General features: G+C 38.8%; 1 protein-coding gene across 1 annotated transcript; it reads right to left on the reverse strand.

Moving 5' to 3' along the window:
• Nucleotides 1-15,145, reverse strand: CCT4 (chaperonin containing TCP1 subunit 4). The gene is made up of 14 exons (XM_029937447.1): nucleotides 14,886-15,145; nucleotides 12,415-12,467; nucleotides 11,377-11,466; nucleotides 10,353-10,461; nucleotides 9,130-9,272; nucleotides 7,830-7,951; nucleotides 6,667-6,799; nucleotides 5,330-5,469; nucleotides 3,305-3,401; nucleotides 3,117-3,227; nucleotides 2,891-3,021; nucleotides 2,531-2,765; nucleotides 815-928; nucleotides 1-587 (listed from the first exon to the last, which is right to left on the reverse strand). The coding sequence occupies exons 1-14, from the start codon at nucleotides 15,010-15,012 to the stop codon at nucleotides 573-575; spliced, it is 1,620 nt and encodes a 539-aa protein (XP_029793307.1). The 5' UTR covers nucleotides 15,013-15,145; the 3' UTR covers nucleotides 1-572.
• Between the last annotated feature and the right edge of the window lie 991 nt (nucleotides 15,146-16,136).

The raw sequence follows: 16,136 nt of genomic DNA on the forward strand, positions 1-16,136 counted from the left end.
TTTGATACACATATGCGTATGGTTTTATTTGTAAACGGAATCCCAATTATCACAATAATGGTTTTCTTGGAGGAAGGGATTAGGATGATATGGTAAAGAGAACTTTTCATTTTTCACTTTGTATCTTCTTACATTGTTAACTTCTAAAATGGCATATATAAGACTTTGCTATTTTTGTGTAAATGGGGATTTATCAGAGTGATGAGCATATTGGGCCATTTAAAATTCTCAATACTTGTTTAAAACAAACAACGTAAAGTACTCAGGATTGCAACCTCAAAGAATCAACAGGTGAATGTGAATTCATTTTCTTCTTATATAGGTTTTTCAAGAGTATCAGAAGTAACAGACTATTGAGAAGGGCCGATAAATTAATCTGTCTTTTGAAAGAAAACATTTAATATTTTAATTAAATTGTGTCAAACAATTTCAAGCAAGTGCCAACTGAAGACCAGGCCTGGGAATTTGTAGAGGAAAACAATCTTCCAAATAGCAAGGAACACCAAGGTGATCTTCCACTCCAGACATACTGTTAGTGGCTGTGATGGTATCAGTTGGCCAGGGTTATCTGATTATCGAGTGTTTACCTGACAAGAAAAAAACTTGAGTTCCACAACTTGTAATGATAAATTTTTAACGCTAGTTTAGGGCAATCACGAAACCACTCCTATTTTTATAAGCAAGAAAAGACTAAGTATGAACTGTTATCACCTGATGACCAACAAAACATCATTTACTACCCTGCTCCCTTCCCAAGACTCTTTAAAAAATATGCCTTTCTGACCTTGTAGAGAAATTCACAATCTATACTTACCACATCATCAATTTTCAGAATGCTCCGGACAGTTTCAGTTGCTAGAGTCAGTGCACTGACTGAAACCAACAGAGGCTGGACAACCAATTCCTCCAAAATGTTGGAAATACCACCCTGCCAAATAGCACAAACTGCTTTTAGTATCTGTAATTATTACTTACATTACCAACTACAGTTACCAATATGACTTAATAAGCCCTTTTAAACCTAGTTTTACCCTACTCCAGTCAAAAGTACTCTCTACTAAGCTCTTCTCTATATTATAGGTTGTATTTAACTAAAATTTGGAAGAATTAAATTAATGCTAGATCCTCCCAATCCTAACCCCAAAACAACTCTTATTAAATTAAAAATAGGCAAAAATTAATCATAGTAATTAAAAACTTAATAAAATCTTTAATGCTCAAACCATCCCTGAATCCTAATTCTAAATTTGGCCAAATCTGATCTGCTCTGCCTTTACATCTCTCTCAACTCCTACTTTTAAATTGTTATTGCCACTATCTTAGTCGCCCTTCTTTCAAGATCATTGCATTAATTTATGATGGCCATACTTTTCATCATCTTAGCTTCTGATTAAAAAAAAAAATTAGTAGCTCCCAAGTATTGGACTAAAAACAACCTCACCCCATACCTGTCCCAACACTAAAAGGTGTATTTAGCTCTTACCTAAGTTTCCCAAGCTTAAATTCCAGTGTATCACCAACATATAACCCACTAAACAACATGAGTAACTTCCTGGACCCTTTCCCTGTAAAGTATTTGCTTCTTCACCTGAATCTCCTCATTTCCTACCAACCAAAGTTGTGTCTTCATGAAGTGTTCCTTAACCAGGCAGCACCCTTCCTTTGAAGTTCTGTACCATTCAGAAAATATTACCATGGATGTTCAGTTCTTTTTTCCATTATATATTATTTGTCTCTTCAATAAAGACACATTAATACAAAAGGGGAAATGATTATGGTTGTATGTGTTTACCCTCCACAACCATACTTGGCTGCTGGCCACAACAGCAGCAATGATTAACATTTACATAGCGTTTACTCTGTGCCAGGCACCTTAGCAAGAGCTTTCTAGTTGGTAATACATTCAATCCTCACAATAGGCCTTTGAGGAAATTGTCTTTGTTTTTACAACTGAGGAAACTGAAGCACAGACCAAGTAACAAACTAAAAGTTACACGATCCTTAGGTACCAGAACAATACCAGAATAATAAAGAATGCTTTTCAATTAAGGCATCATCTTCATTCTTACTCAATGGCCTAAAGTAATCTGCAGGTCTCATACTTAAATCCAAGATTACTTTTTTTTAAAAAAAGTAACGTTGGGGAGCCTGGGTGGCTCAGTTGGTAAAGCGTCCAGCTTCAGCTCAGGTCATGATCTCACAGTTCGTGGGTTCAAGCCCCGCACTGGGCTCTGTGCTGATAGCTCAGACCCTGGAGCCTGTCTTCAGATTCTGTGTCCCCCCCTCCCCTCCGCTGCTCACATTGTCTCTCTCTCTCTTTAAAATAAATAAAACATTACACCCAATGTGGGGCTCAAACTCACAACTCAGAGATCAAGAGTCACAAACTCTTCCAACTAAGCCAGCCAGGTGCCCCAAATTTCAAGATAACTTTTAATTAGAAAGTTTTTCATTTAACAGATGATCGTGAAGCTTTTAACATTGTAATCAACATTTTTTTTTTTACAGTAACTAAAGACTAAATTATTACCTTTCGGACATTAATACCAGTAGTTTTTTCTCCTTGGGCATGTCGGTTTCTTAGTTCTGTTACTGTAGAAATGGGATTCAAGCCAGCATTTTCAGCTAGTGTAGATGGAATGACTTCCATAGCATCTGCAAAAGCACGAACGCAGTAGGATTCCATGCCACTCAATGTTCGTGAATATTCAGTTAACCGTAGGGCCAATTCTATCTCTGGAGCACCACCTCCTGCAATAAGAGCTCTGAAATTCACAAATTTTTAGGTTATTTTATCCAACAGAAAGGTAATTCTAGTAAATATTTATACCTTGAACAGTCAAAATGAAGAAATTTAATGCTCAAAATATTACTCAGTAACTTGTATTACCTCTTCTTCACTAAACAGCGAATAACACAAAGGGCGTCATGAATGGAGCGCTCAGCCTCCTCAATCACCAATTTGTTAGAGCCGCGAACAACAATTGTAACTGTTTTTCCAGGGCTTGCACAGCCTGTAATCTTTAGTATACAAACTCCAAATTAGGTATTTAAAATAAAGGCTAAAACAAACAAAATATCCAGAGAAATAAAAAGCTTTATTGTAATACTGTTACCTTGAGCAGTTTGCCAGAACCATTTAAATTGACCTCCTCAGCTAACTCAGCGGATCCCAGCATGTCGGCAGTAAACTGGTCAATATGAGCAACTGGCTTGGTTCCAATTGTCTAGAAAAAAGAGCAATCCACAAATTAAGACATCTGATTACAACAATATTTTCACACAGATGTTAGGAATATTTTACCTTACAAATGAATTCAATGTCTTCTCTTTCAATATCCTTAACCACCATAATCTTCATTTTGTTCAGAAAATGTAATGCAAGGTCACTAAGAGCATCTCTGAAATAAAAATCAGGGAATATGTCAATGCTAGATTAAAATAACCATTTTGCCATTCAACTGCTTTTTATTTTGTCATTTGATTAAAAAAAAAATTGTTTTAAAGCTTGTTTATTTGTACTGGGGGGGGGAGGAGGGGGGAGCTGTGCAGGGGCAAAGCGAGGGAATCCCAAGCAGACTCTGCACTGTCAGCACAAAGTATGAGACAGGGCTCAAAACTCATGAGCCGTGAGATCATGACCTGAGCTGAAACCAAGAGTTGGACACTTAACCATGTGAGCCACCCAGACAACCCCCAAAATTTACATATAACTTATTACTCCCCCTGCCTTTTTTAGAGAGAGTATACATGAGCAAGGGAGGGGGCAGCTGGGGGAAAGGAAGGGACAAGAATCTCAAGCAGGATCCACACTCTCAGCTCAGAGCCTGTCAGAGGGCTTGATTTCACAACCCTGGGATCACGATCAAGCCAAAATCAAGTGTTGTATGCTCAACTGAATGAGCCACCCAGATGTCCTGACCTCCCGCAGACTTAACTATTACTAATTTGAAGATCAGAGCCATACGGAAAACATAAACACTTAATATTTTGATGTTACATGTAGTAAATGCTGTATTTAAAAAAAAATTTTTTTTGAGAGAGAGAATGCAAGGAGAGGGACAAAGAGAGAGAGAGAGAGAGAGAGAGAGAGAGAGAGAAAATCCCAGGAAGACTGCACGCTTAGCACAGAGCCTGATGTCGGGCTCAAACCTACGAACTGTTAAGTCATTACCTGAGCTGAAATCAAGAGTCTGATGCCTAACCAACTAAGACACTCAGGCACCCTTACACTGTATTCTTAGTACAGCTAGAGAAAAGCAAATGTTAAGAAAACCACGAGGAGTGGTACCTAGATGGCTCGGTCAGAAGAACATGTGACTCTTGATCTCAGGGTCATGAGACAAGGGGGGAGGGGGCAGCACCTTGTGGCTCAGTCAGTTAAGCGTCCAACTTCAGCTCAGGTCATCTCACGGTCAATGAGTTTGAGCCCCGCATCAGGCTCTGTGCTGACAGCTCAGAGCCTGGAGCCTGCTTTGGATTCTGTGTCTCCCTCTCTGCTCCTCCCTGACTTGCGCTCCGTCTCTCAAAAATAAATATCAAAAACTTAAAGAAAAAGAGCCACAAGGAAAATATATTTACAGCACTGTAAAAAAAAAAACACAAACAAAAAACAAAACAAAAAATCCCAACCACATTTAAGTGGGCCCACAATTCAAACCTAAGTTGTTCAAGGGTCAACTGTATATCACACACACTTAAATCATCACAATGGGAAGACAACCTATGTTAGAGGATTATCAGAATACAATGTTGTCCCACCAATGCAGGTTCATCCTAGATTTCCAGTGATTTACTCACTTTCAATGTTTCTTACAATTGCTAAAGATCCAAAATAAATGATCATTAAAAAGAGAACAAAAGATCAAGGAAAAAAAAAGTGAACAAAGAGGGTAGCCTGGTTGCCCAGTCATTTTGAGGCTGGATTTCAGCTCAGGTCATGATCTCATGGTTTGAGCCCCACATCACGTTGCTGTCAGCATGAAGCTCAGTTCGGATCCTCTGTCTCTCTCGGCACCTCCCCCTCACATGCTTTCTCTCAAAAATGAATATATAAATATATAAATATTTTTTAAAATTTATTTTTGAGAGAGAGAGAGAGCGAGCGAGCGAGCAGAGGAAGGTCAGAGAGACACACACACACAGAATCTGAAGCAGGCTCCAGGCTCTGAGCTAGCTGTCAGCACAGAGCCTGATGCGGGGCTCAAACCCACGAACCGTGAGAACATGATCTGAGTTGAAGCCGGAAGCTTAACTGACTGAGCCACCCAGGTACCCCTCTCAAAAATAAATATTAAAAAAAAAGTGAACAAAAGAAATAGCCCCACACCTCAGGATAGACTTCTGTATGAGAAGGACATTACATCCTGTTTTTTTAATTTGCTTCACTAAATTTAAAATATAGGCTCTCTCCTCTCGCAGCACTCGGTCCATCTGGACATAGTCAGAAACTACTATTTGATTATCCATCTGTTGAGAAAAAGAATAACATATTAATCAATTGCCTTGTAAGAGTTGGGGTTTTTTTTTGCATTTAGGAGATTTTTAGTGAAAGACAGACTTTTAATGGAAATATCACATATCATGTAAATTCAACCAAAATCATACCAAGTAAGAAGTCATACAGGCACACCCAGAAAAGATCTAGGAAGATGAATACAAGCCAACCATAACTCAGGTCTTTAACTTTCATCTCTACACCTTGCTGTCTATATTTTTTGCCAGTACATTTTTGGGATTTGTAAAATGATTGTCCTATTTTATGAATATGTCAATTTTCTTCATACAGATATGTGCATGCCTGAAATAACTTCAGTTAGATCCTTTTTACTCTATGGCTTGTTATTCAAACAAAACAAAAAAAACTGGTATGCTGAAAGGAGGTACCAGGGACAAATCTTGTTAATCAATGGTGTATAAAACAATTTTTCTACGGGTTAAACTTTTGGGAAACACAGGATTAAATAAGAAACATAAAATACAATACAATGTAAAATGGGAACAAATCTGAACCAAGTGAAAGGATCAACCAACCACCCCCTTTTGGAAATGGCACTTATGAATAAAAAATATGAAAACACTTAAAAACATTCCTTTAGAGTATAAATAGTAATCTGGCTTAGTTTCATCTGTGATAATGTAGGACAAAAGATCTGTTGCTATATTGTGGGTGGAAGTTTCTCAGAAACCTAGAAAGAACCTAGAAATCTTTTCCATAATCTATTTCTTACATAGCCTCTGTTGCTATCTGCCTTCATCTATGAGGGTTGGCACTTAGTTCAATGACAGCCAATTGAAGTTAAAGATTTATCATGTCTGTCATCAACAATTTCTACTTTTGTCTCAATTTTATTTAATATTTTATTTTTGAGAGAGAAAGAATGGGGGAGAGGCAGAGAGAGGGAGACAGAGGATCCAAAGTAGGCTCTGCACTAATAGCAGAGCCTGCTTCAGGGCTCAAACTAAAGAACTGCGAGATCGTGACCTGAGCTGGTCAGACACTCAACTGACTGAGCCACCCAGGCAACCCCTCATTTTTAATTATTTTGAAACCTATGGTTTTTATTAGTAGTATCAGTATTTTTTTTATATTACCAAACAAAACTCTAACTATTAAAAAGTTAAAACACACGAACAAGGAACCAATTTCATTTGACTCTTACTTACATCAGTTTTGGGGGCAGATAAGCAAAACTGAATAAGCCCAATCTTAGCCTTTTCAACTCTGGTTATGCCAGAATTTGCCACCTTCTGTGTAAGTACCAGCCCTTCCACCAGCTCACAGTCGTCAATCGTCCCACTAAGAAAAAAGAAAATAAGGAGATAGTTAACAGGGGGTAGAAATCTGTTAAGTTTAACAGATTGCTAATAAGGTCACTCCTGGGTCAGTTGCGCGTCTGACTCTTGATTTAGGATCAAGTCATAATCTCACAGTCACGATATCGAGGGCCCAGGTCACGCTCCATGCTGAGTATGGAGCTTGCTTGGGATTCTCTCTTTGCCTCTCCCTCCATGCCCTCTCTCAAAATAAATAAACATTAAAAAAAAAATACAGTGAGCCAAACAAAATCTGGGAGAAATAACTATTTTTTTTAATGTTTTATTTATTTTTGATACAGACAGAGACAGAGCATGAGAGGGGGAGGGGCAGAGAGAGAAGGAGACACAGAACTGGAAGCAGGCTCCAGGCTCTGAGCTAGCTGCCAGCACAGAGCCAGATGCGAGGCTCGAACCCAAGAACGTGAGATCTGACCTGAGCCGAAGTCGGAGGCTTAACTGACTGAGCCACCCAGGCACCCCGAGAAATAACTATTAAAAATAGATCACTAATACATTAAAAATCATTAGTTGAATAAAATGGGAGTCACACTTATTAGTGCCCCCATCCTGAACTTTGATCACACCACTACCTTGCCATCATAAAAGGATATAAACTCTTGGGGCGCCTGGAGTCTGCTTCTGGTTCTGTGTCTCCTTCTCTCTCTGCCCCTCCCCCTCTCATGCTCTGTCTCTCTCTGTATCAAAAATAAATAAAACATTAAAAAAAAAGGATATAAACTCTTGAGATTCCCATATTAATACAAATTCTTAAAATTAACTTTTCCTTAAAAAGTTTATTTATTTTTGAGAGCAAGTGAGGGAGGGGCAGAGAGAGAGAGGAAGATGGAAGAATGCCAACCAGGCTCTGTGCTGATGTCCTTAACATAGGGCTCAAACTCATGAATCATAAGATCATAACCTGAGCTGAAATCAACAGACAAGATGCTTAATTGATTGAGCCACTCAGGGACCCCTTAATTTTCACTAAAGTTAAAATCAGACTTACTTACCCAAGTTTCTTAACTATTTTAATATCTCTCAGATCTACACTAGTAGCGGTGGCTGGGTCAATCACTTTCATCACTGCATTTACACTCATTGGAGAAAGCAGACTTGAATATTGAGAGACAACCTAGAATTAAAAAAATAATACAGTTAGCTTCACAACAGAAAGAAAATACTCGTTCTTTAATGATAAAGATTTTCAAGAGGTGATCCTAGCTACTTTTCTTGGGTTGCAGAGGGAGAGCGAAACATGAAGACATTCCATACAAAATATCTTATCCACTCATGTTGTCAGTCACCAAGGGCACAAAATATGTACACTTGCTTTCCTGTTTTATTAATTTAGTAGATAGACTGTTTGAATTACTAATAATTCTATAGAAAATCCAAAAGCCAAGTTAACTTTATGTAGACGATTCTTATCTAAAATGACCTTAGCCCTTAACATTTATATACTCACTCAATCTTCAGATGAAGAAATTCGTAGAGTCACACAGCTTAGTCTAGTGATGAACCCAGCACTAAACCCAAGCAGTCTAGACTCTAGGACTAATGCTTGTAATCAAGCTATTCTATGGTTCCATACTACAACTGTGGACATTCAACAATATCATGTATGTGACTAACACTATCTAAGCTCCCCCATTTAACATCGAAATAAAATGAATGTATCGATATAATGCTGATGAAAAAACGGGGAAAATATGGGAGGGGTGAAGAGAATGTGACAGAAAACAATTAGCATAAAATGTGCAAGAAATTCTTAAAAAATCAGTGCTTCAAATTTGAAAACTAAGAAAAGCAGCACTGATTATTAGTTAAGAGGGACTATGGATAAGCAAACCTGTACTGGGTTCCAATTTCAACTTACCCCTTATTTTTTACTTATTTATGAGAGCGCAGAAGCATGGGGGGGGCTTGGACAGAGGATCCAAAACAGGCTCTGTACTGACAGAAGAGAGCCTGATTTGGGGCTCAAACTCAACCACTGTGAGATCATGACCCAAGCTGAAGTCGGACACTTAACTGATTGGACCATTCAGGTGCCCCCCCCCTCCGCAACTGACCCCTTATTGATAGGTCTTGGGTTAGTTACTTACCTTCACTACATCTATTTTCCCATTTGTAAAATAGGGATACAATTTATTTGAAAGCCTTGGAGGAAATTTGAACTAATTTAGTTGTACCAATCATTCAGTTACCTAGACACTCCACACCTAACATTTATGAATTGTTTAACATCAAAAATCACAACATAGGAGTTGCAATTCTTAATGAAGTTTGGTCCCTTAGTACTAATCTTACCTTTGAGTTCAATGAAGTGGTAGCACTATTTAATAAAGTTTCTCTGTCACTCAGTTCCACAGGTCGAGACATGTCAGTCAAGATTTCAATACCCTTTTCCAAAGCCTTCTGGAATGACTCAGAAATGATGGTTGGATGAATCCCTGTTTGTTAAAATTTTGTTAGTGTAACATATAAACAACACTTGACACATATTATAAATAGAAACTTTCCATTATCATTTCAAAGCAGTCATAATTTTAAGAAATTTTTGAAAGTTTACTTTGAGAATGAGTGAGTGGGAGATAGAGAGAGCACAAGAGCAGGAAAAGGGCAGCAAGAGAGAGAGAATCCCAAGCAGACTGCATGCTGTTTGTAGAACTTGATGTGGGGCTTGATCTCACAAATCATAAGATCATGACCTGAGTTGAAATCAAGAGTTGGATGCTTAACCAACAGAGCCACCAGGTGCCCCAAAGCAGATATACTTTTTAAACGATCTAAACTGAGGCTTCAGTTATAAATAAAATGGTCTGAACAATATTAGCTGCTATTATGGCTAATAATTTATTTCCACTTAATTTGGAACAGATCAATGCTGCACTTCTGATATTTAAGACCAAAGCCAAATTTTATAATTTTCAAAACATCACAAATCTGCTTAAGAAGTAGAATAAATGACAGAAGAGTCGCTACTATGATTAAGCACTATTTACCAGTAGAACTATTTCTCCCAAATCACCGTTCTCATTTAGAGCCTAAGATCAACAATACCATCACAACTTATTTTAGAAAAGCAAAATTCAAACATGTTCCATTCAAAATGAAACCTGGTTTAAAAAAAAAAAAAAGGAGGGGTGCCTGAATGGTTCGGTCAGTTGAGCATCCAGCTTCGGCTCAGGTCATGATCTCGCGGTTTTTGAGTTCGGGCTCCGCGTCGGGCTCTGTGCTGGCAGCTAGCTCGGACCCTGGAGCCTGCTTTGGATTCTGTGTCTCTCTCTCTCTCTCTTATCCTCCCCTATTCCCACTCTCTCTCCCTATCTCTCAAAATTAAATAAAAGAACATTAAAAAACATTTTTTTTAAAAAGGAAAAGAAAAAATTTCTTATTCATATGATAAACAGCAAAAATTAAACTAAAAGTTCCTAATAAAAAGATCTGTTATTCCAAATCAACTATCAAATCTCCTATTACTTAACAACTTTTGGCCTTTATTTAGTAATAAAACATGTCCCGTGTCCTACCTTTCTGAAGAAGCTTGGTGCAGGAATCTAAGAGAGAGCCAGCAATGATGACCACTGATGTGGTGCCATCTCCTGCTTCTATATCTTGTGCCTTGGACAGCTCTACCAGCTAAGTAAACAGAACGTGCTAAGTTGCTCAATGAGAAATGCGAGGACCCAGTAACATCTAATCGAAATATAAAACGAATGGCCTTCCTATCAGGGTCACAAACAATTTGACTATTATCAACACTGTAAGATTCAATAAAATTCTTGATTTCTTAGGTTTCATTTTAAAATGACTAATATATTTGTGACACAAAAAATTCTGCTTATATACTCTCTATAAGAAATTACATTATGATTTCTGGTTGAGACTATAGTATTAGTCTATTGTAATAGTTCAGACTATTGTAAATTTTTTTTCCCCAGCTATTAAAAAAGGTTCTGTCAGAAAGCATAAATGATGTTGTAGACTTGGAAGCTAAAAAACGAAGCATTCTAGATGATTAAGTGTCAGTTTGGAGTCCTCTGGAAGCTTATCCGAATTGAATCTGTTTAAATATAATCTGATTTGCTTCAAAAGTCAACTTTCCGTAACTAAATAGAACTTTCTGATAGGAACTTCTTTTCATAGATATGGTGATTTCTCACTTGACACTGGAATCATCATCACACTTAGTTGAAAGGGTAATTATTTTTTAATAAACAGTATAAGTTTAGACTTGTGATTTATTTTGCACAAAATTAAGATTACATTGCTCTCTTCCAACTAACACCCACTAAACAAATAATTCACACCATTTCATGTTTTTATCTTTTTCCTTAACTACCTGGCACATTCCTGTGGACAAGGAATTACAACCTTGCACTGAAGAGCACAATGCTAGGCACACAAAGCACCCTAAAAACATGCTTGCTTAACATAAAGAAATTAAATTCACAATGCTTAAATAATACAATGTGATCTAATAAACACATTTAACTGTTTACAAGTATCAAGCAATACACTTAAAACACCCATGTCATCTAAAATTATACTTACCATTCTGGCTGCTGGATGTAACACTTGCATTTGTTTCAGAATGGTGGCCCCATCATTTGTAATGGTCACATCGCCTTTTCCATCTTGAATCTGCAAAGTTTCATTTTTTGAAAAAGCTCTATTTCAAAAATTGTTTTCTTTACACTGGACCACGACACCCTAAAAGCTCTACTAACTTTAAAACTCCTCAGTAGAAAAGTTAACCTATGTTTGCATAGCTTACACCTGAGCTTAATATCAAATTCTCTTCTTTTATGTTAGTAGAATAACTTAAGAATATACAGCAAAAAGTTAACTTTACAAGTCAATACTCGGCATTAGCTATTTTTTTATTTGTTTGAAGTGAAGGAATCTAGACAGTAGATAGAATTACTATCATTCCCGGGCTCATATCCATAGTAAGAAATGATACCATGGATCTCCAAAAAAGAGAGCATCATGAACATAATGAATACCCTTCTCACAGTTGACAAAGAAACTTATTTCTTCATATTCTCAACAAAGGGCAAACATTACTAGCAGAGGCAGATTTTAAAATATTGAGAGGGAATAATGATCTTATATCATGAAGACAATCCTTCATACTGTTTCTTTAACTCTTATTTTATATCTCAATCAGCACTGAATTTGAGGGTATATTTCTCAAAAGTTACTGGAATCCACTGAAATGTTGTATGCTACCAGCCAACCAAGGTCGAAGAACAAGTGAAGTTCTACAGACCCATAGAAGATCACAGTTAGTTATCAGTAAGAAAACAGTGAAATCAAGCGCTCACAGCTATAGCCTTATTATACTTTCCATGTTTCCAAAACAACAGACAACTACTCTGGCAGACGTACTTTCAATGTTAAAAATGTCAAACAAAATATGAATTATGGTTAACTCCTTTTCACTCCAAAGCAATCTATTATTCTTCTAAACTTTCAAAAGCAACTTTCTAATACTTTTGTTCTTTAAGCAGCACATCCTAACCCTCTATCTAGAGTATACAGTGTGGACAGTAGCCTCAATATATATGGAGTAAGTCAGGTTTTTACCATTTTATCCATTCCTTTTGGTCCAAGGCTCGTTCTGATAGCATCAGCAACAGCTGTAAACAGAAGAATTCAAGACTCTTAAAAAAAAGCAAAGTACCTCTCCTTTCAAATGATCATTTTGTCCCTATTAGGATACAGTATACAACTGTTTAGAGTGTGCCCACTAAAAAAAATTCATTAATACTAATCTACTGGAAATAGTAATTCCTTGAATTATATGACATTTCACCCTTTGTCAGTAAAGTCACTGAAAATTATATTTATGACCTACCTATGACAGAACAAATGGAGGATTTACCTGATCTTCCTCTAAATATCAAAATAAGTACAATGTAGTCTGAGTGAAGACTGTATTTTCTCCATTCCTCAAGCCTTGCTAATAAGCTATGTAATTCCACTTATTTGTCTATTCTGTCTCTCCATCTTTAGAGAGTAATTTCTGAGGATAAAGAGTTTGTTCACTAATGTGGAGCTACTATATATACATAGCCCAGTAAATATCCTTTAGACACCCTTCACCCCTGCCACCAAATAAACCAAAACAAACAAAAAGCCCAAATCTTAACCCAAACAAAAACCCAAAACTAAAACCCTAGCTTTCAGTCAACATCAATACACTATGAAATATATCTGGATATGCAATCTACCATTTCAAAGTTACTTATTCTTATTATTTGTCCCTAGAATGTTTCTATTTTAATAGTCCATTTACTATTTTCTAAGAAAAATTAGATGTGATGAACAGTCAGTCAAGTCAAATCCCCTTTCCTCTGACAAGCCTAAGACAAATAATTAGACCTTGTCCTTCCTTACACACCACCTCACCCCATATACACAAGGCTGAGATTGTGCCCTAATCACTGCGCACTCCACAACCAGCGTAATACTTCCCCCTTTATTGTGTGAATAATAAAGATCTTCAGAGTAAGTATGTGCTGTAATTTAAAAATTATTTTCTAATCAATTATTTCATAATTTTAGGCTGCTGTTCCTAATTATACAGTCAATATTATGCTTTCAGGCCACTGTAGTGTACTCACATGGCCATAAAGAATTATGGCCAAGCAGTCCAATTCACTTCAAGAATGCCCTCACATTCTGGGCGCCTGGCTGGCTCAGTAGGTAGAATATAGTGGGTTCAAGCCCCATTGTGCGGGTAGATTTACTGAAAGAAAAAAAAAACACCCCAAACTCTTGACATTCACCCACAAGATGTTAGAAAACACATACTACTAAAAAAAAAAAAAGATTTTAGACTGCTTACATCTCCAAAACTGTCTGATGTTTAACATACTGTGTGACACACAGTACAGACTGTTAAATGACTCATGCTGAATACTACTAAATTTTTTTTGACATTATCAACCAATTTGGAGGGGGGCACGTTTTATAGATAATATCTAAATATAAACTGGCTCCCTGAATTAAACCAAAAATGCACCTAAACTTAAGCAACTTTCTTAAATCAAGTGTGTTGAGTTTTGTCTGATTTGGAAAGACAAGTTGTGTCTGTTCTGAGTTCTCTTCATTTAAAAAGGTCAGGTTCACCGATAATTCATATGGCCTCTGCTCACCACGCCCTTCAAGATTGGTCCCATTCTACCCTTACAAATTCACCTTTCACGTCTGGAATACTGTGTTTCAATACTCAACACACACTAGGTAAGATCTCCAAGCCTTCGGTCTCATTTTTCCTTCCAGACTCTTCTATCTCAACTCGACTACTCCTAATTCACACAATTCTAAAAAGGAGCGAACATTTTCCTCAATTTTATGGGTGAGGAAACCCTGGCTAGAGGTCGAAGGTCACAAGGCCACGGAAAGAATGGTAACTCAGATCTTCCTTTCTACTACCCACCGAAATATTCTGTAAGACGAAAACACCAACATGCCTGCCACATTTCTAGACCTGTTTGGTTGGTTGCACACGCAGCGAGAACCTAAAAGCAGAGCCCAGCTTTCCATATTCCCGAACGGGACGAGTAAGTCTTCCCCACAGCCCAACACAAAGGGCCGCGCCCCAAATTAAGCGCTAAATTCTCGTTTCATTAGCTACCCCAAGAGCTAACTTACATGGTTCTTTTACAAGGACAAGAAACTAAAATGTATTGTGCAAACAACATTCAACCAGTGGAACCAATAAGCAGATAAGCGACAGGGCTCTTGTGTCAGATCCCAAGTGACTGCAGCGTGCGGGCCTCGGCCGCTTTCTACTCAAGGGTGCGGAGCGACCGAGGACGAAAAATAACAGGGGTCTAAGACCAGAATGGGGCCGGTCCAACGATCTCCGTACGAGGCGCTGGGGAGTACCGGCAGAAAACAGCACAGGTCCCTGCACAGAGAGACCTTTCCCTCTACCGCTGGAAAGACAAGATCTCAAGGAACAGAAAATGAGCCTTGGCAACCCAAAATCAGAATGAGAGTGCAGAACTCGAGTCCGCAAGGCCGCAGTCAGACCCAGGGAGCGATACCTTTGGCCGCGGAGATGTTGCTGAAACGGATCTGGGCCGGCTTGTCGCGATCCTGATAGGCACTTTTGTTGCGGCCGCCGGCAGCCCCGGCGGGCGCCCCGCTCCGGGGAGCCGCGTTCTCGGGCATGGCAAGCTTGGCTGGGTCTGCGTGGGCTTGGGGTGGACGGATGGACCTGGATTCCGGTCGGGTAACGGAACGCGCCCACCGCCTTCACGAACCTTCCAGAAAGCGGCGCGAGCGCCGGGAGGAGGAGGTGGAGAAGGGGGCCTGCCGGCTGGCGCGGCGCCGACGTGACGTAGCAGGCTGCCCGCCGCGCGCCGGTCGAGGTAGTTGTGCCGGGGATCTCGGGGTTTACAGGGAATGTTGGCCCCGGGCCCTGGGGGTGGAGGCGCGGTGGGCAAGGACTCTTGCGGGGCCGACCCGCCATCCCGTGATTTTTAAAGGCGGGTGTTGGGCACCCACGTCGCCTGGGCTCTATGCTCGCCCGTAAGGTCCCTTCCGTTAATTCAATCTGGAAGCGTCTGGGCCGTGGGGTGGTTTCCCGGGTGACTCTGGAGCGGGCGGGGCTGAGCCGGTTTTTGTGGGGCCCGCTTAGTCTTGTATTTTATTCATTTTGAAATAAATGACTATGCGGTTTTGTTCATTTTGAAATAGAGTCGGAAGAAAGAGATTTGGAATGGGTATCTTTTCACATGCTTGAAGTGTTGTCTATTGATTGATACTGAGTGGAAGTTAGAGATTTAAATGTACCCTTGCTAAAGCTCAGGAAATTTACACGTTTTAAAGCTATGATTGCCTGCCAAACCAGCAATCCCTGAGCAGTGCAACCTTCTCGTTGCGTACTGGTTTCTTATACATAACATAAGTCACTCACAGGGAGCCAAAGCATTTTAATTACCATCATTTAGTTCAGTTATGTGCTAGGTGCATTGCTAAAACCCTTTACATGTTTTATCTCATTTAACCTTCACAATACAATAATTCTATGAAATGAGGGCCATTATCTTTTTTTTAATGTAAAAAATTTTTTTAGTAGATAAGGGAACGGAAACACAAAGAACTGAAGCTCAAGGGATACCTGTAAATAGATTGAAACTGTATTCCCATACAGAGCCACTAACTTCCCAGGTAATGAGCTAAACTGTTGGGCTTCTATGACTACTGTGTTTTATTATGGAAGTTCATGTAGGCAAAGTTCATTCAATATTTATTCACAAATACTTATTAAGAGCCCATAAAGTGGTAGTTGC

This window comes from Suricata suricatta, chromosome 4 (assembly GCF_006229205.1).
Source record: "Suricata suricatta isolate VVHF042 chromosome 4, meerkat_22Aug2017_6uvM2_HiC, whole genome shotgun sequence".
Lineage (NCBI taxonomy): Eukaryota > Metazoa > Chordata > Mammalia > Carnivora > Herpestidae > Suricata > Suricata suricatta.

Bases quoted from the DNA above. Each gene is read 5' to 3' on its own strand.
- CCT4 (XM_029937447.1), bottom strand. From the start codon at position 15,012: ATGCCCGAGAACGCGGCTCCCCGGAGCGGGGCGCCCGCCGGGGCTGCC. The intron at 9,273-10,352 runs GTAGGACACGGG...TTTAACAAACAG, and splicing joins CACCAAGCTTCTTCAGAAAG to GGATTCATCCAACCATCATT. The intron at 6,800-7,829 runs GTAAGTAAGTCT...CTTTTTTCTTAG, and splicing joins AAAATAGTTAAGAAACTTGG to TGGGACGATTGACGACTGTG.